The sequence below is a fragment of the Mustelus asterias genome, unplaced genomic scaffold (genome assembly GCF_964213995.1).
Source record: "Mustelus asterias unplaced genomic scaffold, sMusAst1.hap1.1 HAP1_SCAFFOLD_767, whole genome shotgun sequence".
Lineage (NCBI taxonomy): Eukaryota > Metazoa > Chordata > Chondrichthyes > Carcharhiniformes > Triakidae > Mustelus > Mustelus asterias.
The window spans coordinates 154242-181335 of record NW_027590715.1 but is presented as its reverse complement, the minus strand read 5'-3'; the positions used below and the strand labels follow the sequence as shown (position 1 = coordinate 181335).

General features: G+C 43.1%; 1 protein-coding gene across 1 annotated transcript in view; it reads right to left on the bottom strand.

Moving 5' to 3' along the window:
• Positions 1 to 27094, bottom strand: part of LOC144487389 (attractin-like) — a gene marked incomplete at its 3' end in the record, with an annotated part of 126636 nt that overhangs the window by 5863 nt on the left and 93679 nt on the right. Inside the window, exons 11-16 of the mRNA XM_078205477.1 lie at positions 15207 to 15291; positions 13021 to 13241; positions 10540 to 10661; positions 6079 to 6217; positions 4821 to 5002; positions 1784 to 2003 (exon numbers count right to left, since the gene is read on the bottom strand). Of these exons, the coding sequence (XP_078061603.1) occupies positions 1784 to 2003; positions 4821 to 5002; positions 6079 to 6217; positions 10540 to 10661; positions 13021 to 13241; positions 15207 to 15291 (969 nt within the window). The remainder of the gene's footprint in view (positions 1 to 1783; positions 2004 to 4820; positions 5003 to 6078; positions 6218 to 10539; positions 10662 to 13020; positions 13242 to 15206; positions 15292 to 27094) is intronic.

Here is a 27094-nt window from a genome sequence, read left to right as displayed (position 1 = left end):
GGGGAGGGGGAGAAATTTCTTCACTCAAAGAGTTCTGAATCTTTGGAATTCTTAACTCCAAAGGGTTCTAGATATTCTATCCTTGAATACATTTAAGAATGAGGAAGATTTTTGGTTTTTCAGTCAATCAAGGCACATGGGGAGTGGGCAGGGAAGTGGAATTGAAGCCCAGCTCAAATTACACGTTAGAGCAGGCTTGACAGTCCATGTAGAAACACAGAAACTAGGAGCAGGAGTAGGCCATTCAGCCTTCGAGCCTGCTCTGCCATTCAATGACCACGGCCTCCATCTCAATGCTATATTCCAATTTCTCCCCATACCCGTTGATGCCACCTTGGCCTCCACAGCCATCTGGAGTCAAGGATTCCACAGGCTCACTACCCTTTGAGTGAAGACATTTTTCCACATCTCAGTCCTAAATGATCGTGCCCATATCCGGTGTCCCCTGGCTCTAGATTCCCCAACCAGTAAAAAGATCCTCCCTGCATCTAGTCTGTCCAGCCCTGTTAGAATTTTATATGTTTCAATCAGATCTCCTCTCATTCTTCCAAACTCTTGTGAATACAGACCCATTTGAACTCACCTCTGTTCACAGGACAGCACCACCAACTCTGGTGTCAGCATAACAAACCTCTGCTGCACTCCATCCATGGCAAGTACATCTGATGTTAGGTAGGGAGACTCCCGGTGTGGTCTCACCAAGGCCCTGTATAATTGCAGTCAGATGTCTCTACTTCTGAACTTAAAGCCTCTTGTAATGACAGCCAACTTACCACTTGGTTTGCCTGACTGCTTGCTGCATCTGCTTCTCCACTTTCATTGACTGGTGTACAAGGATATCCAGACCTCTTTATATATCCACACTTCCCAATATATCACCATTTAAATAATATTCCTCCTTTCTGTTTTTCACACCGAAGTGTATAACTTCACACTTAGACACTTTCTACTGCATTTGCCATGTGTTTACTCACTCGTTCAACTTGTCTAAATCACCTTGAGAAGTCTCCTAGCATCCTCCTCACAACTCAGCCCAGTTTTGTGTCACAAACTTGGAAATGTTACATTCATTCAGTCAGTGGGAGGTTGGGGGAGCTCAGCGGTTTAAGGCTAATGTTGTAGAATTGGGTTGGGTCACTGTCTGTGTGGAGTTTGCACATTCTCCTTGTGTCTGCGTGGGTTTCCTCCGGGTGCTCCGGTTTCCTCTCTCAGTCCAAAGATGTGCGGGTTAGGTTGATTGGCCATGCTAAAAATTGCCCTTAGTGTCCTGAGATGCGTAGGTTAGAGGGATTAGTGGGTAAATCTGTAGGGATATGGGGGTAGGGCCTGGGTGGGATTGTGGTCGGTGCAGACTCGATGGGCCGAATGGCCTCTTTCTGTACTGTAGGGTTTCTATGATTTCTTCTATGAGATTTATATCACTCGTTCTATTACCCCTTTTCTCTACATTTCTGCGATGTCCCTCTTGCCTCTTCCCAACATTGAAATACCCCAATTTCTCCAAAGATTCTTCAGAACTTACTACTCAATGTGATGTCAAGACAAGGATATCCTCTTGGGTCTCTGACCGAAACTGGGCCAAGTATTCAAGAGGGCAAAAAGGAGTATGCAGCAGTTTAAGCACAATTGTATTGCTCAGTGGCCAGTCTACTGACATGTCATGCTGTCTAAACTATCACACTTGCACATTTTAATCAACTTCATTTTCGCTCTTTATGATGCAACGTAACAAATTACAACACTCCGAGGAAATTGAGTAAATAAGACTTGCTGGAACACTTACCTGGTCTTTCACACACACTTCCATTCACTGGGTTGACGCAGGTAGCTGCTTTCAAACTAGCATAATTAGGTTCTGCCAAATAACCACAGAATCCTGCATCACTTGGCTCTTCCATCATCCACTGTAGTGATGTGTTTGTGAAGGGTGACATGTCTTCCCAGCACCAATATGAAACATTGATTTTCCGTAATCCAACCCATGGGGTTATGCTAGTTTTGTACTGTAATTTCAACAATCATGTCAGCGTTGATATGGATAACATTTGTTAAAACAGGAACAGAAAAGACAAGCATTCCAGAATTTCAAATCTTGAAAAATATTCTAATTGTTCTTTCTTGTGTCCAGTTTGAATGATCACACAATAACCCACATTGATGATCATCTCAATTAAGCAAAATACTGCCGATGCTGGAATCTGAAACAAGAACGGAAGACACTGGGAAAAGCATTTCCAACATCCTTTGTTCTTGATGATCATTTCTGCAGTTTCGTCCATTCACTTTCTGTCTATTGTAAACCTTTAAATTCCGGCTTCCAGTCACACAACTCCCGATGCCTCCTTGCATTGTAAACTTGGATCTACAAACTCTCTGGTCTTTAATCCAAATAATTGATAATGTGGAGATGCCGGCGTTGGACTGGGGTGGGCACAGTAAGAAGTCTGACAACACCAGCTTAAAGTCCAACAGGTTTATTTGGAATCACGAGCTTTCGGAGCACTGCTCCTTCATCAGGTGAGCGCTGGCACTCACCTGATGAAGGAGCAGCAATCCGAAAGCTCGTGATTCCAAATAAATAATTGATATTTCTGGTGTAAATCTGAGGCCTCAGTGGAAGTGTAAACAGAGTCAATGGATGGGAGGCTGGTTTGAGTGATGGACTGGGCTACGTTCACGAACCTTTGTAGTTTCTTGCTGTCTTAGGCAGAGCAGGAGGCATATCCAGCTGTGATACAACCAGAAAGAATGCTTTCTATGGTGCATCTGTAAAAGTTGGTGTTAGTCCTAGTGGACATGCTGAATTTGAATTTGGACATGCAGAAAACCGTTTTGCACAGAGAATGTTCTCTTTATTCCTATTTGGAGACGGAACATATGACTAAATACCAACCTATATCAAATGGTTAATTCAATGTGCTTTAATTTTTGATAATTGCCCACATGGGATCACATCCAATGCCTTCTGTAAGGCTATGTAAGCACTTCCTGTTTTAGTATCTCGTCTTTAAAATATAATTTTCCCAGTCTTCTGGATTAATGCTGTTAATTGCTTTTGTGTAATCATTTTAGTTTAATACAGTCTTATATTTTATTTGTTGACCATGATTGCTTTAAAGCAAAGATGGAGGTTTACCCATTTGGATGTACATATGAATTCTGAATCAAATACGTCCCACACCGATGGTGTGTAGGGTTTGCACATCAATATTTCAGCCCAGTTTACTGCAATCAATTTGTTTATCATCCCTTTAAAGATTTCTTTATTTGTTTTATTAATTCATAGAATGAGGGCATCAACTGCAAGGTCAGCCATTGTAACCAACTGTCCCATAATCAGCTTTTAATCCTGCCTCAGGCCTACCTGGGACGTGCTTTGTTCCAGATTTCTTCCGTCTCTGCAGGCTGTCTCTCTCTGCATGGGTCACGTATGGCAGGTTGGTCGTTTGCGTTCAGTCCCAGGCATTAATTTAAAACCTTGGTTACAGTCACTATTCCCCAGATATTTCCTTGCCATCAGATTGCTAATAAATCATGGTTTTCAGTCATCGCTAAAGCTAGTTTGGCCTATTTGTTTATCACATCTGAAATATTTTCATCTAATCATCGAATGGTTGCACCACAGAAGGGGGCCATCCAGCCCTTGATGTTACCGCCAGATCTCTGCAAGATCAATTCAGCCAGTTGCACTCCCTGCCTTTTTTCCTTAGCTCTACTTTTTTTTCATAGAATAGAATCCCTACAGTGCAGAACGAGGCCTTTCAACCCATCGAGTCTGCACCGACAACAATCCCACCCAGGCCCTACCCCTGTAACCCCATGCATTTACCCTAGCTAGTCTCCCCTGACACTAAGGGGCAATTTAGCATGGCCAATCCATCTAACCCGCACATCTTTGCAATGTGGGAGGAAACCGGAGCACCCGGAGGAAACCAACACAGACACGGGGAGAACGTGCAAACTCCACACAGACAGCGACCCAAGCCGGGAATCGAACCTGGGTCCCTGGCGCTGTGAGGTAGCAGTGCTAACCACTGTGCCACTCTAAGATTTTCCCTTAGATAATTGCCCAATTCCCTTTTGAAAGCCACTATTGAATCTACTTCCACCACTCTCTGGCATTGCATTCCAGTTCCTCACCACCCACTCTAAAATAGAGAGTTTTCCCTCATGTTGCTTTTAGTTCTTTTGTCAGTGACCTTGAATCATGTCGTCTATTTCTCGACCATTCCACTAATTGATTTGTTTTATTAAATGATCCGGAGTCCATATTAAAAACTCACTATCTTTACGACTCAAATTGCTGTTCCCCTATTCCATGCAAAAATTAAAACTTTCCATTATAACCACTCAACTTACACTTGTTCTAAAGATCCTGCAGCCTTGAATATTTAGATGTTATTATGCCCAGCTTTGTTCATGAACAAGTATGCTTTAAATTGTGGGAATTCGGTTGATAGTTGCAAATCAATTAGTTCAGGCTTGTTCAGTGGACTGAGCCTTATCCAAATTCAGGATTTTGCGTTAAAAAATGAAGTTAAAAACTTAAATCTTATTTCTGGTCAATTGAGCTTTCAATTCAAACATTATTAATTATGGTTACTTTAACAATTGCTTAAATCTTTGGTTGGGGCTTATGCTTGTCTTTTGCAGGAAATGTTTTTACTCAGTCCCAAACCACACAATCGACGTATTCACCAATCATAAAACACACAGAAATGCTACTTTCACTCATGCAGACATTTGATTCTGAATGGTGAAAAGTTCAGCTGAGCCCAAAGCTCCCAGGCAAGATCCACCGGAAACCAATTCAAACTCACCAACACATGCATAATCTGCAATTCCTTGAGAACAAATTCGACTTTCTTCTGCGATGTAAGTGAGGCAAGTGCTGCATTCTGACCCCGACAGAACAGCTTCGCGTTATCGTAGCTATCTTTTGCAATGGTGATCGTCAGACATGAGTTTCCCACCAAGTGCCAACTCTCTCCACAGATGGTTTCTGTAGTTGCCAATTTGGAAAAACAAATATTTCAAAATGAAACACAATACTGCTTTCCTTCCATTTTGATTTGAAAATCAAAGATATATAACAGCAACCGCATTTTGAAGGCCACAGAAGAGGCTGTTTCAAGTGTGCGCAAAAATATGCATTGTTCCTCCAAGCAGACAAATACTGTGTAGATATATTATGATGCAAATGGCTGTTGACATGCTAGTGTAACAGTAAGCTTCTTCATTTCCATCACCACCATTCCTCTTTCACATGTCCACTTCATATCCCATCAATCATGCAGTACCAGTAAAACAAGTAAACAAACAGTATCTCTATAGCAAGCTGAACTGGGAATCATTTGAGGCCACATGCCAACAAATCCCTTCTCCCTTTTAAACAAAAGTATGTATTCATGTCTTCAAAATTAAGACACAGGTTATATCAGTTTTAAAGCACAATTTAACAAGTAGAGATTTGTGTTCCAGAGTGGAAGTTAAGAGATGTGCTTCATATTTCACAGATGGGCTGACTTGATAACTGAACTAATAATAATTCATATGCAACAAAACTGCACCATCATCACAAGTAGGATATGAAATTGTGTCTCATGGCTCATTACCGCAAATACTGTTTAGATATCGCATAATTTAGAATCACAGACAAGTAATTTCAAATATAAAATGTTCTGCTAGTGATGGTGAGGGACTAGTCCAGGGACCCATTTTAATTCTACACTGTTTTGTGTCAATAATGCAACCTGTGTGAAATATGAAAGATTCCATACATGTTAACCACAATGTGACAAAAATTGACTGTGAAGCAAGGGTGAGGTGTTGGGGTGATGAGGCTGCTCTAATTAAACAATCAGGATTAGAACTATCCTGATATCGAGAAAACGAAATTTGCATGTTATCCTCCCAGTGATTTAAGATTTGTTCAACAACTTTTATTTACATTCCTGCGGAACAGCACCTGCAACATCAAGACTTAGGGCTGGCGAAAGTCAGCATGGTTGTTTTAAACAGATTGGAGCACTGCAAATTATCTCATGTATGACAAACAAACACAAACTAAAAAGCTACCTGGTAACGGGATGCATTCCTGGTTCCTGGATTCCCATTGACAGTTTTGGTCCATGGCACAGCTTTTACAGCTAGTCAGTTTATTACAAACATACTCAGGTTTATCTTTTGGACAGGCTTCATAATCCCAGATTGATACCTAAAAGAAAAATTAAGATGTTTGTTCAGTCACATTTCATGACGTTACTTTATGATATGGATGAAGACACGAAATCAGGAAGCTTAAAGGTACATGGCATTATTACATCATTACCAATCTGCTATCTCAAATCTCGACTATTTGAATGCTCGCCTAGTTGGCCTTTCATCTTTCACTGAACATAATGAAGCTCATTCTAAACTCTGCTACTTGTATCTTAACTTCAATGGTCTTGTTCATCAGCTAGCCCATCTCAGCTTCAGGTCTCGCAACATCCTCTATCCAAATATTGTCATTCTTGGCCTCAAATTCCACAAAATCCTTCTGTTTGTCATCTCTTCCAACATCACAACAGTCTGAGACCTTGGACCTTGCCCTTGCCCTCCTCTCATTGGCAATCAATGGCAGATTACCACTCCTTGGTGAATTACCTGTACAGGGAGGGGGGTGGGGGGGTGGTGGTGGTCCCGGCATGAGAGGGAGAGGGGATTTGGGGAGGAGGATGTCCCGGCATGGCAGGAGGGAGGGGGGTGGTGTTCCGGCATGGCAGGGAGGGAGGAAGAGGTGTCCCGGCATTGGAGGGGGGGGGGGGGTTGTCCCAGCATGGCGGCGGGGAGGGGGTGGGTGTCCCAGCATGGCGGGGAGAGAGGGGTGGTGTCCTGGCATGGCAGGGAGGAGGGTGGGGGGTGTCCCAGCATGGCGGGGAGGGGGTGGGAGTTGTCCCAGCATGGGAGGGTGGGGGAACACTTTACAGCCTTTTGGACTGAGTTCAGACTTCACAGCATGAACTCTCCCCTCCATCTTCACCGTGTTTGTTATTTCATTTCTTCTTTTCATCTTATTCGTCCATTTTTATTACTTCATATTCTGCCATTCACACATTCCAAGATCTTAATGGACACATCTTTCTCAGCCTTTATCACCATTTACATTCCCTTTCCCTGTATCCTATTACAGTGTCCCCTCCAACCCTCATAGTATAAATCTTGTCCTATTTTCTTTGTCTTCAGCTCTAACGAAAGGTCATCAGTGCAGGTCAGTGGGACTAGGCAAAAAATGGTTCGGCACAGACAAGAAGGGCTGAGCTGTAATTTTCTATGGTTCTAAGACTCAAAACTCTGTTCTCTCTCCACAGATGCTGTCAGACCTGCTGAGTTTTTCTGTTTTTGCTTTAAAATAGTTACTTTGACGTTAGATGTGTTTATTTTTCCTTCGAACTCTTTGGGAGTAACTATGAGTGTAAAACTGGCAGAGCCATTGAAAATCAGCAATTTAGAATGCTTTGTTGGATGGTTCCCAGCGCACTTGTCAAAGTGAAGTTCATCCTTCTGCCGTGTAAACCCTTACCTGGCAACCTCTGAGGGAGAATCCCTAGTGCATCTCTGGGATGCCCTCAAATCCGACACTGGGGAGGCAGGTAGTTATGACCTCCAATTCCTGTCCTGTATGCATTCTTGATTTTCATTGCTCCATCATTGGTGGCCATGCATTCAATGGCGGAGTTCTGGAATTATTTCATTAAACCTTCCCATTCTTCTGTCATCTGTCCTCCATTAACATGTTCTCTAAAACCTACCTCTTTGATCAAGCTTTTACTCATCTATTATTTTGTTCAGTAACACGTGAAGCTCATTGGGACATTTTAACTAAATTAAAGATGCGACGCAAATGTAAGCTTTGCTATTTCAGTAACAAGAAAGTCAAGGCATATTCCATCTCACAGCTGATCTCTCATTTTAACATGTTGCACTATTTGTGTCAGTGCTACTAAAATGGTGAGTCTTTTAAATTTGGCTCTATTGGTCCACCAACACTCTAAACGTGCCACAAGATGCTCTTCATGCTGCATAAAATATCCGCACTAAAATTAAGCTTCAATCGCCATTTCATCATCTCCCAGAAACTCCAATCTTTGAAAATCCTCCTCTTCAGTCTTTCCATCGTCTTGCAATATTCAGGGTTGGTTGTTACCTAAGCATTTACTTATTGATCCACTTCATCCTCTCGTACTTTCCTCGGTTGCATGCTGTCTCGCAAAGTGGATTGCTGAGCCCTTCATCTAATCTTGCCAATAAATATTCACTACAATATTCACTACAATTCACTCCAAGAATAAGCCACACACAAGTATCAGTGAAGATTTAAGCAATGTCACTTTATGCAATCTATTTATTTCAGCCCTCCTTTGTTGCCATCTCTTCACCAGTATAACGGAAACACAACATTTGGTTCTCACGACCATAACAATTACATTCCAAGTAATGAGGCTGTTTGGCTTTTGGCAGAAAAACTTTGAAAATTTCTTTAATCATTTGCACAAAGATCATAATATTGTAGGATTAATGCTTTTACTGTCTGAATTGAAGGGAACATCTTTGCAAACAGAAAGTAAAATGGATACTATCTTGTCTATAAACAAAACATATAAATTAAATACTTTGCATTCTTCATCACAATTTTTTAAATTTATAGTTTGTATTTATCTGCCCAACCTAAGCTCTCGGACTTGAGTTTGGCAAGGCTGTGGACTCAAAGGCCTGTTCCAAGAAATCAGTGCATAATCTGGGCTGACATTGGAGTGGTGATGTAGGAGTGGTGATGTAGGAGTGGTGATGTAGGAGTGGTGATGTAGGAGTGGTGATGTAGGAGTGGTGATGTAGGAGTGGTGATGTAGGAGCGCTACCTTTCAAGAGACGTCATTCTTCAGATCAGACATTATATCAAGACTCTAACTGCAGTTTTCGGTGGTTCGCATAGATATTAGGGATCGCGAGCCATTATGTGAAGATGATTATTATTGTCACATGTATTAGCATACAGTGAAAAGTATTGTTTCTTGCACTCTATACAGACAAAGCAGACCATTCATAGAGAAGGAAACAAGAGAGTGCAGAATGTAGTGTTACAGTCATAGCTAGGGTGTAGACGAAGATCAACTTAATGCGAGGTAGGTCCATTCAAAAGTCTGATGGCAGCAGGGAAGAAGCTGTTCTTGAGCCGGTTGGCACGTGACCTAAGACTTTTGTATCTTTTTCCCAATGGAAGAAGGTTGAAGAGAGTATGTCCGGGGTCCTTGATTATGCTGGCTGCTTTGCCAAGACAACGGGAAGTGTAGACAGAGTCAATGGATGGGAGGCTGGATTGGGCTACATTCATGACCTTTTGTAGTTTCTTGTGGTCTTGGGCAGAGCAGGAACCAACCAAGCTGTGATACAACCAGAATGTTTTCTATGGTAAATCTATAAAAGTTGGTGAGAGTCGTAGCTGACATGCCAAATTTCCTTAATCTTCTGAGAAAGTAGAGGCATTGGTGGGCTTCCTTAACTATAGTGTCGGCATGGGAGGACCAGGACAGATTGTAGGTGATCTGGACACCTAAAAACTTGAAGCTTTCGACCATTTCTACTTCGCCCCCATTGAGGTAGGCAGGGGAATGTTCTCCACTATGCTTCCTTAAGTCGATGACAATCTCCTTTGCTTTGTTGACATTGAGGGAGAAATTATTGTCGTTGCGCCAGTTCACCAGATTCTCTATCTCATTCCTGTACTCTGTCTCATCATTGTCTGAGATCTAACCCACTATGGCGGTGTCGTCAGAAAACTTAAAAATCGAGTTGGAGGGGAATTTGGCCACACAGTCATAGATGTATAAGGAGTATAGTAGGGGGCTGAGAACACAGGTTCTTAGTGTTGAGGATGATCGTGGAAGTGATGTTGCTGCCTATCCTTACTGATTGTGGTCTGTGAGTTAGGAAGTTCAGGATCCAGTCGCAGAGGGAGGAACTGAGGCCCAGGCCACAGAGTATGTTTTGTCTGTATAGCGTGCAAAAAACAATACTTTTCAATGTATACTAATACATGTGACAATAATAAATCAAATCAATTCAACAAGCAGGCAAGTTTCCTTTGCTGCCTGAGCTAACCTCCTTTCAAGCTCTCAAACATCACCTCCATCACCAAAGTGCAAATGCCCATCTTATATCCAGCTGTGTGAAAATGGCTTGGAGCCTTGTTTAAATAATAATCATAATTGCTTCAAGTAATGAATTGCAGTTGAAGTGACTTCAGACATTTGAGGAACTTAAGAGATTCTGTATAAATGCAAACCACCTGTTTCCTTGTTTCATACCATGATGAACAGCAGGGCATTAATGTCCACTGTATTCTGAACTGAATCAAGTTTATTACTGTAATTTTGTTTTAACACAACAAAAATAGCTTTTTTTCAAAAAAAAACAGTTCAAGGCTGGACTTCCAGAAGAATGATAGTTAGAAGGGCAATTAATTAGAACCCATTCTGAAGGATTGGTCGCGATACTCACAGTGGCTTCCGTGCAGTTACTGTTCTTAGACAAGCACTTATCATGACACCACTGACAGCCATTTGTGTTTACTGTACAGCTGTAGCAATCAGTATACTGATCACACTTTTCATTATCTGCATCTGTAGTACAGTGGGGAGCAAAGAAACATTTTTAATTAGTATACAAATAAGACATGTTCAAGCACTGGCATCTACTCTCATTGACTTATGTGGAAAGATGCCCGACAACCATCTGATAAATGTAATTTCATCTTAACTGAACACTCCCTGCAGTCCTACCACCAGTCGGACTTGGTGATTGTTCTGTTGTTAGAACTCCAGGGAATTTCCAAACTGAACTTGATCTAAAGTACTATTGTAAACATCAAAAGATTTCCATATAAATTGTTTTTTGTACTGCAGACCACTTAATACATATTCTTAAGTGACAAATCATCGGTAAGTGCATTATATAAACTATGTGCAAATCAATCCTGTCACCAGGAAGAGACCAATTCAAAATGAAACAAACCGCTTTCTTACTGTTCACCCTGATCTGTTCTAACAAAGTATTTTGTAATTTTTGCCACAATTAATTATACTAGCAGTATTATTGCCGTTTTACTGTTACTCAGTCAGCATTACCGATTCCACTAAACATGATCAAGTGTTATGCAACACCATGGTTACAACGAAGCCTTGCATTCTATTGTACATCAACAGAAGCAAACAAGAAATCAGGCTCCACATAATAACCGACAGAGCAAAGAGCCAACTTGTCCATTTCCCAATGGAGACAGCAGACTTCAAACATGCTGCCAATTATCTGAATTTAGAAGAAACAAATGAAAACTGAAAGCAAATTTCACCGAGCTTCACACTACCCAATTGTGAGTAATGTTTATTTCCAAGTTTGGGGCCGATGGGGGTGGAGCGGGGTGTCATACATAGAAACGAGAAGCAGGTGGTGGCCATTCGGCCCTTCGAGCCTGCTCCACCATTCATTTTGATCATGGCTGATCATCAAATTCAATATTCTGATCCCCCTTCCTCTGATATTCCTTGATCCCCGTCATCCCTAGAGCGATATCTAATTTCTTCCTGAAATCAGATAATGTTTTGGACTCAACTACATTCTGTGGGAGTGAATTCCACACATTCACCGCCCTCTGGATGAAGAAATTTCTCCTCACCTCAGTTTTAGAAGGTTTACCCCTTATCCTCAAACTATGACCCCTAGTTCTGGACTCCCCCACCATTGGGAACATTCTTTCTGAATCTATCCTGTCTAACCCTGTTAGAATTTTATAAGTTTGTCTGAGATCCCCTCTCACTCTTCTAAACTCTAGTGAATATAATCTTCACCAACTTAGTTTCTCCTCTTAGGACAGACCTGCCATCCCAGGAATCAGCCCAGTAACCCTTTCCTGTACTCCCTCGATTGCAAGGACATCCTTCCTCAGATAAGGACACCCAAAACTGCACACAATACTCCAGGTGTGGCCTTATCGACACCCTATATAATTGCAACAAAACATCCCTGTACTCAAATCCTCTCACTATGAAGGCCAACATACCATTTGCCTTCTTTACTGCCTGTACCTGCGCGTTTACTTTCAGTGACTGATGTATAAGGACACCAGGGTCTTGCTGAGTATCCAACTCTCAATTTACACCCACTCAAGGAATAATCTGTCTCCCTGTTATTGCTACCCAAGTGGATAGCCTCACATTTATCCACATTATACTGCATCTGCCATGCAGATGCCCACATACTCAGCCTGTCCAAATCATGTTGAAGCATCTCTGCATCCTCCTCACAGCTCACCCTCCCTCCCAACTTTGTATCACCTGAAAATTTGGAGATAACACATTCAGCTCCTTATTTCAAGTCATTAATATATACTGTGAACAGTTAGGGTCCTAGCACAGATCCCTGCGGAACCCCACTGGTCACTGCCTGCCAATCAGAAAAAGATCAATTTATGCCAACTCTTGCTTCCTATGTCGAACAATGTGTGGCGTTTTTCAGGAAGGACAATGGAAAATCTTTTCCTGACTGCAAAGCATTCAAACAAACACCAGGGTAATACAGTTATTCAAAAGGTACAAGTAAGTACAATGCCAAACGCCCCAGAAATGCTCTCACATCCCTAGGAACAGAGGACTCTACAGCACCAGTGAAGGCCACTTGTAATTTCACTCCACAAAAAGAAGAAACCAAATTTGCCTTATAAATAAATCATGCCAATGACTAAGACATACAAGAAACAAGGGAGGAAAATCATTCAAGCCAACCCTCATGTAGGTTCTACTGGGCCCTGAGGAAAAGTTAATGGTGGTCTGTGCATTTTGCTCTTTGAGCTGACGAACAGCAGCAAACTGAAGAATCAATTGCAAAATGTAAGCAGGGAAGCACATTTTTAAAACACTCGGATACTCAAATTTTAAAAAACAACTAGCAATGTCAGAAAGGGAGAAAGAAATATTATGGACATACATGTCTTGTTGGGGCACATATCACTAATCTGTTGCTTTTCTTTTGCTGTTGCCATTTCCCAGGGCACACAATGCATCATGTTGGCGTTCCACACACAGCGGATTCCAGGGGCGGCACCAACACATGCCATTTCATCAGAGAAAGCTTCACAGCTGGCCGGGGTAAACATCAGGACGTCGCTTAGCAGAAGACTGTTGAACCCACCAAAGATGTACATTGTGCTGAAAATGAGGGAAAACACACATCAGATCTTGTCTTGGTCCAGAATGCTTCACAAAAATCTTTCAAAAGCCCTTGAAGATAAAAATAACATCTTCTGTGTGATTTACTCATTCCTAGTCCACTCCATACAGAGCAAGAAATTATTGGAGATTAGAGGTTTATAGTGGAGTTCCCCAGGGGTTGGTATTAGGACCCCTGTTTTCTCTGATATATCAGCAGGGGTCAATTTCAAAGTTTGCAGATGGTACACAACTTAGAAGCATTGTGAACTGACAGGAGCAGCGTGGAGCTTCAAAAGGACAAACAAGTTGGAGAAGTGGGCAGATAACATCCAATGCAGAAGTGTGAGTTAATGTATTTTGGTAGGAAGAACATGGAGAGACAATATAAAATAAGGGGTACATCTCTTAAGGGAGTGCAAGAGCAGAGGACTCTGGCTGTATATGTACACAGATCAGGACAGATGGAGAGAGTAGTTAATAAAGCACTTTATTGGGCTTTATTAATAGGGACATAGAGTACAGGAGCAAAGAAGTTATGCTGAACTTAAGAAAGACACTAGTTAGACCTCAGCTGGGATACTGTGTACAGTTCTGGACATCACAGTATAGGAAGGATGTGAATGCATTGAAGAGAATGCAGAGAGGTCTGGTTCCAGGGATGAGAAATTTCAGTTATGAAGATAGATTCGAGAAGTTGGAAATGTTGTCCTGGGAGAGAAAGTGGCTGAGAGGAAATTTGATAAAGATGTTCAAAATCATGAGAGGGCTGGACAGTAGACAGAGAGAAACTGGTCCTGTTTGTAAAAGCATTGAGAATGAAAGGGCACAGGTTTAAAGTGATTTGCAAAAGAAGCAGATGTGATATGAGAAAAAGCTTTTTCACAACGAGTAGTCAGGGTCTGGAATGCACTGCCTGGAAGTGTGGTGGATGCAGGTTCAATCAAGGCATTCAAGAGGACATTACATGATCACTTGAACAGAAACAAGGATACAGGGAAAAGGCAGGAGAATGGCACTGAGTCGTAATGCACATTTGGAGAGCTGCCACAGACACGGTAGGTCGAATGGCCTCCTTCTGTATCATAACATTTTTCTGCATCTCTTCAGAGCTCTGAAGTAGAGCCGTATGGACTCGAAACATCAACTCTTACTCTCTCTCCACAAACGCTAGTAAGCATGCTCAGTTTTTACAGCATTTTTATTGTAAACACTACCTACAAGCTAATGAGTTGTGAGAGCCCCAGAATGCCTGGGTGTGCACCCACATCCCTCAGAAATGCTAATCCCCAAAGTTGTTATCGGATTACTATCAAATTCAGGTGGTGCAAATGTTGTCAGATGTAAGAAGTACAAACAAAGCGAGGGAGAGTTATGGCTATCATCATCACGCGTTCATCTACCTCCAATGACTCAGACTTTAATAATGAGGGGCAGTGCTGAAGAGAGATTAGAAATGTTGCTGAGGAGGAACGCATCTGAAGACAGAAGAGCCCAAAGGGGTGATTTTCACAGAGTGTTGTAGTAAGCATCTTCCAATTTGAATGTATATACTGATATCTTTAGAGGGTATGAGCATGCATGAGCGACGTCATCAGCAGTGCAGCTTTTCACAGGTCTAGTCTTAACCATGAGGGACCTGTGTAACTAGCTGCCCCCAGTTCTGAGTCCATGCTGTACTCTGTTTCAATATTTTCATAAGATTGAATATCACAATGCATTAAACTATCTTTTTGTGGCCAGGTTACCTCAAATAGAAAAACAGACAGTGGCTAAAAATGCTAATGTCGCAAAGAGCCGACATGTGATGGTTTTGAAGGAAAAACTGATATTGAACTATTTTTTTCTCACCTGTATCTAAACATTTAACTGGTGACACATATAAACACTGAAAATTCCCCATATCTCCAGATTTAAATAGACAAAGCTTTAGCAGTGATTAATAATGAAATCTCTGCTCCTTACCCATTGTTGAATACTGCTGAATGGCCAAATCGGTTGACATCGTGAGAAAGGTCAGGGGTCGGCAGTACAGACCACTCGTCGCAAGCTGTGGACACATAAAAGTGAGTTATCCAAAAGACCATCAAGCTTGGTTGTGAATTAAATTAACCTAAATTAAACTATGTAACATGCATAAAATTTACTCTAATTACTGGCACAATTACAGTGATTTTGATTCATTATGATCAAGTTTACTTTGGAAATTTAAAGTTACTATTTTTTCCACTGCAGGTTCAATTATGTGTTATTTGTTTTGTCACAGTTGACATGAGGCTATCAACGACATAGTGTAGGTGCGGAGTTACAGGCAAACCAGAGCAGTTGTTTGACATGATAAAGGTGCAATCTCATGATCTCTGGGTTACTGGTTTTGTACCATCACAACTAGAATGGTATACCCAACTCTGACTTAGTTTCAGGAATCTAGGTGCAGGTCCTAGTTCCCCAGCTTCAGACTGAATTTGTCGATGTGTTTTATCCCAACATTTAAAAACAATGCATTGACAGACAAGAGAAAACAGCAGTTGACACCAAACCCATTCAATTGTCTGTACAAATGCTCCACAATTCCTGAAAGTGAACACATCTTAAATTTATCACAGATTTGGCAGTTTAAGGCCTGTACTCCCTGGAGTTTAGAAGAATGAGGGGGGATCTAATTGAGGTGTACAAGATGATCAGGGGGATTGACAAGAGTAAATGAGGAGGAGACGTTTCCTCTTGTAGGGCAACCTAGTGCAAGAGGTAATAGTCTTAGGATATGTAGTGGCAAATTTAAAACAGAGATGAGGAGAAATTATTCCTCTCAAAGGGCCATGAGTCTACAGAATTCATTACCCCAGAGCGTGGTGGATGCCGGGGCACTGAGTAAGTTTGAGAAGAGAAACAGATTTTTAATAAATAAGGAAGGATATTGATGCATTGGAAAGAATGTAGAAGAGATTTACCAGGATGTTGCCTGTTTTGGAGGATATGGACTATGAAGAAAGGTTGAACAAACTTGGATTGTTTTCATTGGAGCGTTGGAGGATGAGGGGGGACCTGACAGAGGTTTACAAGATTATGACAGGCTTGGATAGAGTGGATAGTCAGAGTCTTTTTCCCAGGGTCGAAGGGTCAATTACTCGGGGGCATAGGTTGAAAGTGAGAGGGGGAAAGTTTGAGAGAGATGTATGGGGCAAGTTTTTCCACAGAGGGTGGTGAATGCCTGGAACCCGCTGCCGGAGGTGGAAGTAGATTCTATAGCAACATTCAAGAGACAAGTGGATAGATACATGTTACGGCAGGGAATAGAGGGATATGGACCACTTAGAGGCAAGAACGTACTATATTAGAGAGGCATCTGTGTCTGCACAGTCTTGTTGAACTGAAGGGCCTGTTCCTGTGTTTTGTTCTCTTTGTTCTTAAGGATTTGAATGACTATGGCGAACAGGTAGGTAAGTGAGTTGAGACCAAGATGAGATCAGCCATGATCGGATTAAATGGCGGAGCAGACTCATGGGACTGAACTGCCTACTCCTGCTCCTAGTTCTTATGATTCTTTAGACAACATTTATTCTGCACCTTGTACAGTAGCACACATTAGAATGGAACCTCACCTTGTACAGCTTGTAACCAAAAGAGAAAATGCTGGAAAATCTCAGCAGGTCTGACAACATCTGTGAGGAGAGAAAAGAGTTGACATCTGGACTCAAAATGTCAGCTCTTTTCTCTCCTTGCTGGGATTTTCCAGCATTTTCTCGTTTAGTTTCAGATTCCAGCATCCGCAGTAATTTGCCTTTTTTTTACAGTTTGTTATTTGCATCTAAAACCAGCTCATTAAAAATTCTGAATAAAAAAGCATTCATACTCAGTCACTAATCTCCTCTGATGGGATAATGAGCAAATACACCACATGGGACTTGGACACCAGTTAAGATCAGAATCATGCTCAGCTGTGTTCCAAGACACTACCCTCGTCCACAGAGACTCTCAATACTCAAGGTACTATCCATGGAAGCACACCACAGGCTGAGTCAGTCCGCAGGACAAAAAGAAAGGTACTAACAATTCACAGACTGCATCAGTTACGTTAATCTTCTCTCAAGCATCAGTGAAGTAAGGGAGGGTGTTGCTATACTTTTTTCATTTCAAAAAATGTATTTACTGAGTGGGTCAAACCACAGGATAAGTTTCAAAAAGACTGACAGCTAGTGACCTAAACTGCAGTTCTCAAAATGGCTCAACATTTACATTGCTTTGTAAACTGCAAGTTGAAATGATCAGAGAGGAGACAAGATGTCTGGAAGTAGTCCATAACAACAATCTAGCTGAGGAGAGGGGATAACTGACCATTTAAGCAAAGCACTGGAAATAATGGAGCTGGAAAGATGGTTTCTGAGCTTGCAATGAATATATTTAGTAACTGACTAGTTTGTAAGTGTAGTTATGTGATAGAGTCATAGAGGTTCACAACATGGAAATAGGCCCTTCGACCCAACTTATCCATGCCGCCCTATTTTAAACCACTAAGCTAGTCCCAATTGTCCACGTTTGGCCCATATCCCTCTGTACCCATCTTACCCATGTAACTGTCTAAATGCTTTTTCAAAGACAAAATTGTACCCGCCTCTACTACTACCTCTGGCAGCTTGTTCCAGACACTCACCACTCTCTGTGAAAAAATTGCCCCACTGGACCCTTTTGTATCTCTCCCCTCTCACCTTAAACCTATGCCCTCTAGTTTTAGACTCTCTATCTTTGGGAAAAGATATTGACTATCGAGCTGACCTATGCCTCTCATTATTTTATAGACCTCTATAAGATCACCCCTAAGCCTCCTACACTCGAAGGAAAAAAGTTCCAGACTATCCAGCCTCTCCTTATAACTCAAACCATCAAGTCCCGGTAGCATCCTAGTAAATCTTTTCTGCACTTTCTAGTTTACTAATATCCTTTCCGTAACAGGGTGATAGCAAACTAATCCTGTGTGTTAAAAAAGACACGGACCTTCCAGAGTTGAGGTCAGACAGAAACAAAAAAAGAAAATGCTGGAAAATCCCAGCCGGTCTGACAGCATCTGTGGGGAGAGAAGTCTACTCTCGTCTGCTCTCCAGCATTTTCTGTTTTGTTTCAGATTCCAGCATCCACAGTATTTTGCCAACGATTCAAGTCAGGATGACCCTTCGGCAGAGCTCTGGTTGTGAGTTGGATGTATGTGTGAGTGAGAGTGTTTCTAAGTTTTTTATCTCTAAGGTGTTAATTTCCTCTTCTTTTAAATCTTGCACCTCTGTCCGTCTGTAAGTTTTACAGTTATGGCACTTAAACAGTTAAATACTCTTGAAACTTATAAGCAAACTCTTAAATATAACTGTTGCAGCCAACCACGAGGCATTCTAAAGAGGGAAGCCATTCTACCACTTTTCACCTGACCGTAACAGTGTCATTGGCAGTGTTATCAAACAGCACTTACTTGCCGATGTTCAGTTTAAGTTTTGCCAGAACAATTCTGCTCCCAACTTTATTACAGCCTTGGCCCAAATATGGACAAGAGTTGAATTCCAGAGATGAGGTGTGAGTAACAAGTCAGTACTTGACCAAATGCTTTATCAAGGAGCCAGAGTAAAACTGAAGTCAATTGGAATCAGGGAGTAAGTTCTTCAATGACTGAAGTCATACTGATACAAAGGATGATGGCTGTGGTTGCAGAAGGCCAATTATCTCAGCCCTAGCATATTGCTGCAGGGGCTCCTCAGTGTAACATCCACGGTTTCATTATCACCAGCTGCTTCAATGACTCTCCCTACTTAAGATCTGAAGTGGGATGTACATTGCTGACTGCAGTACTGAGTACCATTTGCAACACCTCAGATAATGAAGCAGTCAATGCCCAGATGCAGCAAACCCTGGACAACATTCAAGCTTGGGCTATCAAGGGACAAGTAACAATCACACCAAGTGCTAGGCAATGGCGACTGCCAGCAACAGAGAATCTAGCTATCTCCTCCTGGCACTTAATGGCATAGCTATTGCTGAAGCCCCCACCATCGACGTCCTGCAGAAAACCACTGACCAGAAATTTAACCAGACCAGCCACACTGAAGTGGTTAATAGAACAGGTCAGAATCCTATGACAAGTAACTCACCTTAGCATTCCCCCAAACCTGTCCACCATCTACAAAGTATAAGTCAGGTGTGCACTGGAACGCTCCCCACTTGCCTGGATGAATCCAGCTCCAACAATTCAAGAAGCTCCACGCCATACAGCAATAACAGCCCATTTGATTGACACCCCATTGACCTCCTTAAACCTTCACTTTCTCCCACCATGGTTGCAATTTGTGCCACCTAGAAGCAACTCACCAATTCTTCTTCGACCTTCCAGACCCGCATGTTCTACCACTTAGTAAAAATGACTGCAAGCAGCAAACACCTCCAAGTCACCATCCTGATTTGGAAATATATCACCATTCCTTCATCGTCCCTTGGTCAAAATCCTGGTTCGTGTTGCCTAACGGTGCTGTTGGTGTACCTACGTCACATGGGCTGTAGCGATTCAAGACGGCAAACCAAGGGTAATTAGGGATAATAATAAATGTTGACATGGCTGAGCAATGCCCACATGCCACGGTCGAATAAAAAATTCACTTTTGTTAACTGGCATTTTATTAATTAAACCAGGGCGACATTCATGAAATTCAATGCTTTAGTAGATTTGCAATTGATATTCCCCATGTCATACCAGCTGCATCAGAATTGGCCAAATATTTGAACTAGCATAACTAGCGTTTTAGCCAGACAAAATAAACTTACAAAACAAAGACAAATACAAATTACTTAATTTCATCACTTTAATAATACTTGTCAAGTCCAACAATTTGCAGCCAAGTTAAACTAGCTGCAAGTATAAAGATAAATACGGAAAAGTTAAATTTCATAGCTAAACAGAGGCACAGTGGTTAGCATGTCTGCCTCACAGCGCCAGGGACCCAAGTTCAATTCCTGCCTCAGGCGACTGCCTGTGTGGAGTTTGTACATTCTCCCCATGTCTGTGTGGGTTTCCTCCAGGTGCTCAGGTTTCCTCCCACAGTGCAAAGATGTGCAGATTGATTGGCCATGATAAACTGACCTTGAGTGCCGGGGGAGTAGCTGGGTAAATACGTGGGGTTACAGGGATAGGGCCGAGGTGGGATTGTGGTCGGTGCAGGCTCCATGGGCTGAATGGCCACTTCCTGCACTGTGGGGATTCTATGATTCTGATGGCAGCAGGGAAGAAGCTGTTCTTGAATCGGTTGGTGTGTGTCCTCAGACTTTTGTATCTTGTTCCCGACGGAAGAAGATGGAAGAGAGTATACCCAGAGTGCATGGAGTCCTTGATTATGTTGGCTGCTTTTCCGAGGCAGCGGGAAGTGTAGGCAGTGTCAATGTATGGGAGGCTGGTTTCGGTGATGGACTGGGCTTTGTTCACAACCCCTTGTAGTTTTTTGCGGTCTTGGACAGAGCAGGAGCGATACCAAGCTGTGATACAACCAGGAGGAATGCTTTCTATGGTGCATCTGTAAAAGTTGGCGAGAGTCGTAGCGGACATGCCAAATTTCCTTTGCCCTCTGAGCAAGTAGAGGCATTGGTGGACTTTCTTAACTATAGCGTCAGTGTGGAGGGACCAGGACAGATTGTTGGTGATCTGGACACCTAGAAACATAAAGCTCTCGACCATTTCCACTTGGTCCCCATTGATATAGACAGGGGCATGTCCTCCACTATGCTTCCTGAAGTCGATGATTATTTCCTTTGTTTTGTTGAGGGAGAGATTTGTTGCACCAGTTCACTAGATTCGCTATCTCATTCCTCTCTGTCTCATAATTGTTTGAGATTCGACCCACTACGGTGGTGTCAGCAAACTTGAAAATCGGGTTGGAGGGGAATTTGGCCACACAGTCATAGATGTATGAGGAGTATTGGAAGGGGCTGAGGACACAGCCTTGTGGGGCACCGGTGTTGAAGGTGACTGTGGAGGTGGTGTTGCAGCTTATCCTTACTGATTACGGTCTGTCGGTTAGGAAGTCTAGGATCCAGTCGCAGAGGGAGGAGCCAAGCCCGAGGCTACAGAGATTGAAGATGAGTTTTGTTGGAATAACGTTGTTGAAGGTTGAGCTGTAGTCCATAAATAGGAGTCTGACATAGGTGTCTTTGTTGTCTCGGTGTTGCAGGGTTGACTGTAGGGCCAGGGAGATGGCGTCTGCTGTGGACCTGTTGCTGTGGTGGATCCAGGCAATCTGGGAGGTTGGAAGTGATTTGTGCCATGACTAACCTTTCGAAGCACTTCATAATGATGGATGCCAGAGTCACCGGACGATAGTCATTAAAGCACACTACCTGGCTTTCCTTTGGTTCTGTGGTGATGGTCGTTTTCTTGAAGCAGATAAGGACCTCAGATTGGTGTAAAGAGAGATCCAGCGCGCAGGATCTGAGTGCTTGTCTGGGTACCCCATCCGGCCCAGTCGCTTTCCATGGGTTGACTTCCGAGAAGGCTGCTCTACGGTGGTCGCCTCGGATACAGGTTCGTCCGAAGCTTCTGGGGTGGAGGATGTGATCTTGCTGACCTCTTTCTCATAACGGGCATAGAATGCGTTGAGTTCATCAGGGAGGGGTGCGTTAGTGCCAGCGATTTTACATATATAAAGACATGGAAGATTAAAGTGAAATTTCTGTATTGTAGAGGTAAGTAACAGACACCACCCCAAATGCAAAGAGTTGAATTCTGAATTGTTCCTTAGGTTTTCCAGGTGAGGACCAGACTTCCCCTACATGTAGTGAACTCAGGACATAAAACAGTCTGGTTATATGTTGAAATTAGAACTGTCCTTAATCATATTAATCCCAGGAAAAATAATATCCTTTATCCTCTCTGACCCAAATTCGTTCTTGTGCATCAAAACTTCAAATTTCCTTGTGTTTAAATCCCTCCATCGCTTTGCTACAGTTTCCATCTCTGCAATCTCCTCCAGCTGTGACTTTTACGACAATAACCTTGTCCTTCACATTGACAACTATGCCTTCAGCTGCCCAAGCCTGATGCTTTGCAACTAACACCTTTAACCCTTCACTTTGCTCCATTCACAATCACACTTGTTGACAATGGTTTTACTCACCCCTCCCTATATCTTGCCTTTAGGTTGAATGTTCTTTCTCCCCACCCTTACATTCCTCTGTGAAGTGCCTTTGGACAGTGTTATGGGTTCTACATAAATACAAGCAGTTGCCGGTGAAACCACCTGGTGCAGTATTAAATTTGCCATTATTAACCTTGCATTGCAACAGTGAAAGCACTTCAAAAATAATTCATTCTGTGCTTTGGGATAACCTGAAGGTCTGAAACGCAGTATAAATTCAAGTTATTCATTTACATAGCATCTTTAGCACTTCATGCATCAAGGTGATTTTAAAGGTGTGTGTGCGGATGCAGATAGAGAAAGGAAACAAAAATGAAGAAACACTTGAAATTCACTGTACAAACAGCCAAAGCAAAAGCAGGATCATCCTGCCTTGATAAAGAACACATAAAGCACATACAAATGGCAATGCTGCCCTCTGCTGCATATTTCTACACTATGTACTGCACATAAAATGCTATTTTAGGTCATAGCAAAGTCAGGGTATTAATTAAACTACACCTTTCTGCTTAATGGAGCAGAAACCGCTCCTGATTGACTATTAGCCCGCTAGCACTCAAACAGATATTAAGAGTGCAGGCTGCACACAAAAAAAAAATCAGTTTAGAAAAGTGACGAAAGCCAATAGTGAATTGCTCGTACATTTCCTCTGGTACAAAACTTCCAAGATTTTCATGGATGGGAGGGAGCAATCTATTTGCGTATTAACACAGCAAAGTAACAGAAAGGTAACTAATCAGCACCCCAAAGAAATGCAGAAACTGCTGTTTAGAAAAACAGACAAGCTTGGACCATTTGGGGTTGTAAGCCTAACTCAACAATTTGCTTTAGTGCTGATTTTGACTGGAATGCTGTACACTTCTACCTATTTGTTTTTCAGTGCAGATTCGTGACTTTCACAGCTCCTCCTTGTTATTTTAGTCACTGAAGGAGAAAACCAGTTTAAATTATATCCCCGGTTTCAGATGCTGATGAGAGATCTTGACGCCGGTGGGGGGAGGGGGTTGGAAGATGGGGGAGGAGGGGGTTGGAAGATGGGGGGGAGGGGGTTGGGAGATGGGGTTGGGAGATGGGGGGGAGGGGGTTGCAAGATGAGGGGGAGGGGGTTGGAAGATGGGGGAGGGGGTTGGAAGATGGGGGGAGGGGGTTGGAAGATGGGGGAGGGGGTTGGAAGATGGGGGGAGGGGGTTGGAAGATGGGGGGAGGGGGTTGGAAGATGGGGGGAGGGGGTTGGAAGATGGGTGGAGGGGGTTGGAAGATGGGGGGGAGGGGGTTGGAAGATGGGGGGGGAGGGGGTTGGAAGATGGGGGGAGGGGGTTGGAAGATGGGGGGAGGGGGTTGGAAGATGGGGGGGGAGGGGGTTGGAAGATGGGGGGGGAGGGGGTTGGAAGATGGGGGGGAGGGGGTTGGAAGATGGGGGGAGGGGGTTGGAAGATGGGGGGAGGGGGTTGGAAGATGGGGGGAGGGGGTTGGAAGATGGGGGGAGGGGGTTGGAAGATGGGGGGAGGGGGTTGGAAGATGGGGGGAGGGGGTTGGAAGATGGGGGGAGGGGGTTGGAAGGTGGGGGGAGGGGGTTGGAAGATGGGGGGGAGGGGGTTGGAAGATGGGGGGAGGGGTGCAGAGTCGTGCAAGCGGGGAGGCAGGGGTGGTGGTGGAGAGCTGTCAAGAGCAGGGTGGATGCTAAACAAATGCAAAGCACCAACCATTTCACTGAGCCTTCCAGAGCAGGAGCCAAATCTCTATGATTGGTCCATCTGGCCATGCCCACCATTAAAAAAGCACAAATATTTAAAGGAGTCCCAAAGCTATTAACACTCGGGTGGGGCTCCACGGCAACAACTGCTGCTTCAGAGCTCGTGACACCAAACGTTTATTTTGTGGCTCCACGAGGAGACCCACAGTTTTGAAAAGCCCTGCTTTAGGGTTTCTGAATGAAGACAAGATCTTTAACTATGCCTCAGCTGTTACATACAGCTTTGAAAGTAGGCATCGATAACGTGGAAATCATTAGCATCTACAGCTGTTCTCCTTCTGTTGCTTCTTTTGCACAATAAGGTGACTAGTATAAAGAGCTTCTTTCAGTCCAGAATGGGGAAATATCTGCTTCCTCCCTGGTGCGGTGCACCCAATCACAACTTTCGGGATCAAGCAAATTAGCGGATACTATCAGCTGATGTCTGGTTCTGCTGCCCATTACAATATGAAACACGAGCATAAATGCCTCCCATCCTTCAATTCATTGGCCATTATCCAATTTCCAGAATGGCTGCAATGCAGAGATCCTGGTATTTATTACTGGCAGTTTTTGACAGTGCACAGCACTGGCAAACTGCAAATTCCCCAACATTGTCCACCTGTGGGGTTAAAAACGTGCTTTTGAGCCTTAAACATCCTTACCTGCATTGAAAATCATCTGAACATTCACATTTGTCACTAAGAAAGCAGCATTTTGCTTTGTTTAGAAAAGCAAAACTTCACAATGGGCAACAGGTTTCAAAAAATGAGTTATACAGTTATAGATTCACACAGGATAGAAGAGGCCCTTCGGTCCATCGCGTCTAGACTGACAAAACTACACTATATCTATACTAATCCCACTGTCCAGCATTTGGCTCATAGCTTGAATATTATGATATTTCAAGTGCTCATTCACATAATTTTTAAAGGTTATGAGGTTTCCCACCTCTCCTACCCACCTGGGCAATGCATTCCAGGTTCCCACCACCCTCTGGATCCAAAGAATTTACCTCAAATCCCCTCTAAACCTCCTGCCCCTCACCTTAAAATTATACCTCTTGTTATTGACCGTTGAACTAGGGGGAACAGATGTTTCCTTTCCACCCTATCCCTACTCCTCATAATCTTATACACTTCAATCAGGTCCCCCCTCAGACGTCTCTGTTCTGAAGAAAACAACCCAAGACTATCCAGCCACTCTTCATAGCTCAAATGCTCCATCCCAGGCAACATCTTGGTGAATCCCCTCTGCACTCTCTCCAGTGCAATCACATCCTTCCTATAATGAGGTGACCAGAGCACTCTAGCTGTGGCATAACCCAATTTTGTACAGCTCCAACATAACGTCCATGTTCTCACAACCTATGCCATGACTGATAAAGGCAAGAGTCCCATATGCCGCCTTAACTGCCTTATTCATCTGTCCCACTATCTTCAAGGATCTGTGGACAAGCACCCGAAGATCCCTCTGTTCTTCTGAGGTTCCGAGTGTCCTCCCATCCATTGTCTTGTTACTCCTGCCAAAGTGCAAAACCTCACACTTTGCAGGGTTAAATTCCATCTGCCACTGATCTGCCCATCTGTCCAACCTGTCAATATCTTCCGGCAACCCAAGACCTTCTTTCTCACTATGAACCAGCCGTCCAATCTTCACATCCGCAAACTTATCAGTCCCCCCACCCCAACCTTCTCATCTGTATCATTTATGTACATCACAAATACTAAAGGAACCAGCAATAATCTCTGTGGTACGCCACTGAATACCGGCCTCCAATCACACATACTGCCCCCTATCACCACCCTCTGTCTCCTACCATTAATGATGTGGAGATGCCGGCATTGGACTGGGGTAAACACAGTAAGAGTTTTAACAACACCAGGTTAAAGTCCAACAGGTTTATTTGGTAGCAAATGCCATTAGCTTTCGCAGCGCTGCTCCTTCGTCAGATGGAGTGGATATCTGCTCTCAAACAGGGCACAGAGGCACAAAATCAAGTTACAGAATACTGATTAAAATGCAAATCTCTACAGCCAACCAGGTCTTAAAGATACAGACAAGATACAGGTCTTAAAGATACTGTCTGGAGACAATACACATCTCTTTAACCCGTGCTTAATGCTCCCTCCACTCACATTGTCTGTATCTTTCAGACAAAATAATGGTTGGAATGTGAGTCTTTACAGGTAATCAAGTCTTAAAGGTACAGACAATGTGAGTGGAGAGAGGGTTAAGCACAGGTTAAAGAGATGTGTATTGTGTAGAGATGTGTATTCTCCAAGGCGGCCTTCATGACACACGACAACACAGAGTCGCTGAGCAGAGACTGATAGCCAAGTTCCGCACACATGAGGACGGCCTCAACCGGGATCATGGTTTCATGTCACCACTATCTGTAACCCCCATGACTTGCCTGGGTTTGCAAAATCTCACGAACTGTCCCGGTTGGAGACAATACACATCTCTTTAACCTGTGCTTAACCCTCTCTCCACTCACATTGTCTGTACCTTTAAGACTTGATTACTTGTAAAGACTCGCATTCCAACCATTATTTTGTAAATTGAGTTTGTGTTTTTATATGCCCTGTTTGTGAACAGAACTCCCACTTACCTGACGAATGAGCAGTGCTCCGAAAGCTAGTGGCTTTTGCTACCAAATAAATCTTTTGGACTTGAACCTGGTGTTGTGAGACTTCTTACTGTGTTGACCTCTCCTGTGGCCAGAGAGGAATTCAAGTTTTGGGTCAGAGCCCCTGCAATTTCCTCCCTTGCCTCCCACATCAGCCCACTTACAACTCAACCGGACCTGGGGATTTGTCCAATTTTAAGCCCGGCAAAAACTTCCAATACCACCTCACTCCTTATGTCAAATTGTTCAAAATTCTCAGTCCCTCTCCTGAATTCTATACCTACATCCTCCTTTTTCCGAGTGAAGACAGAATTGAATTACTCATTTAACACCC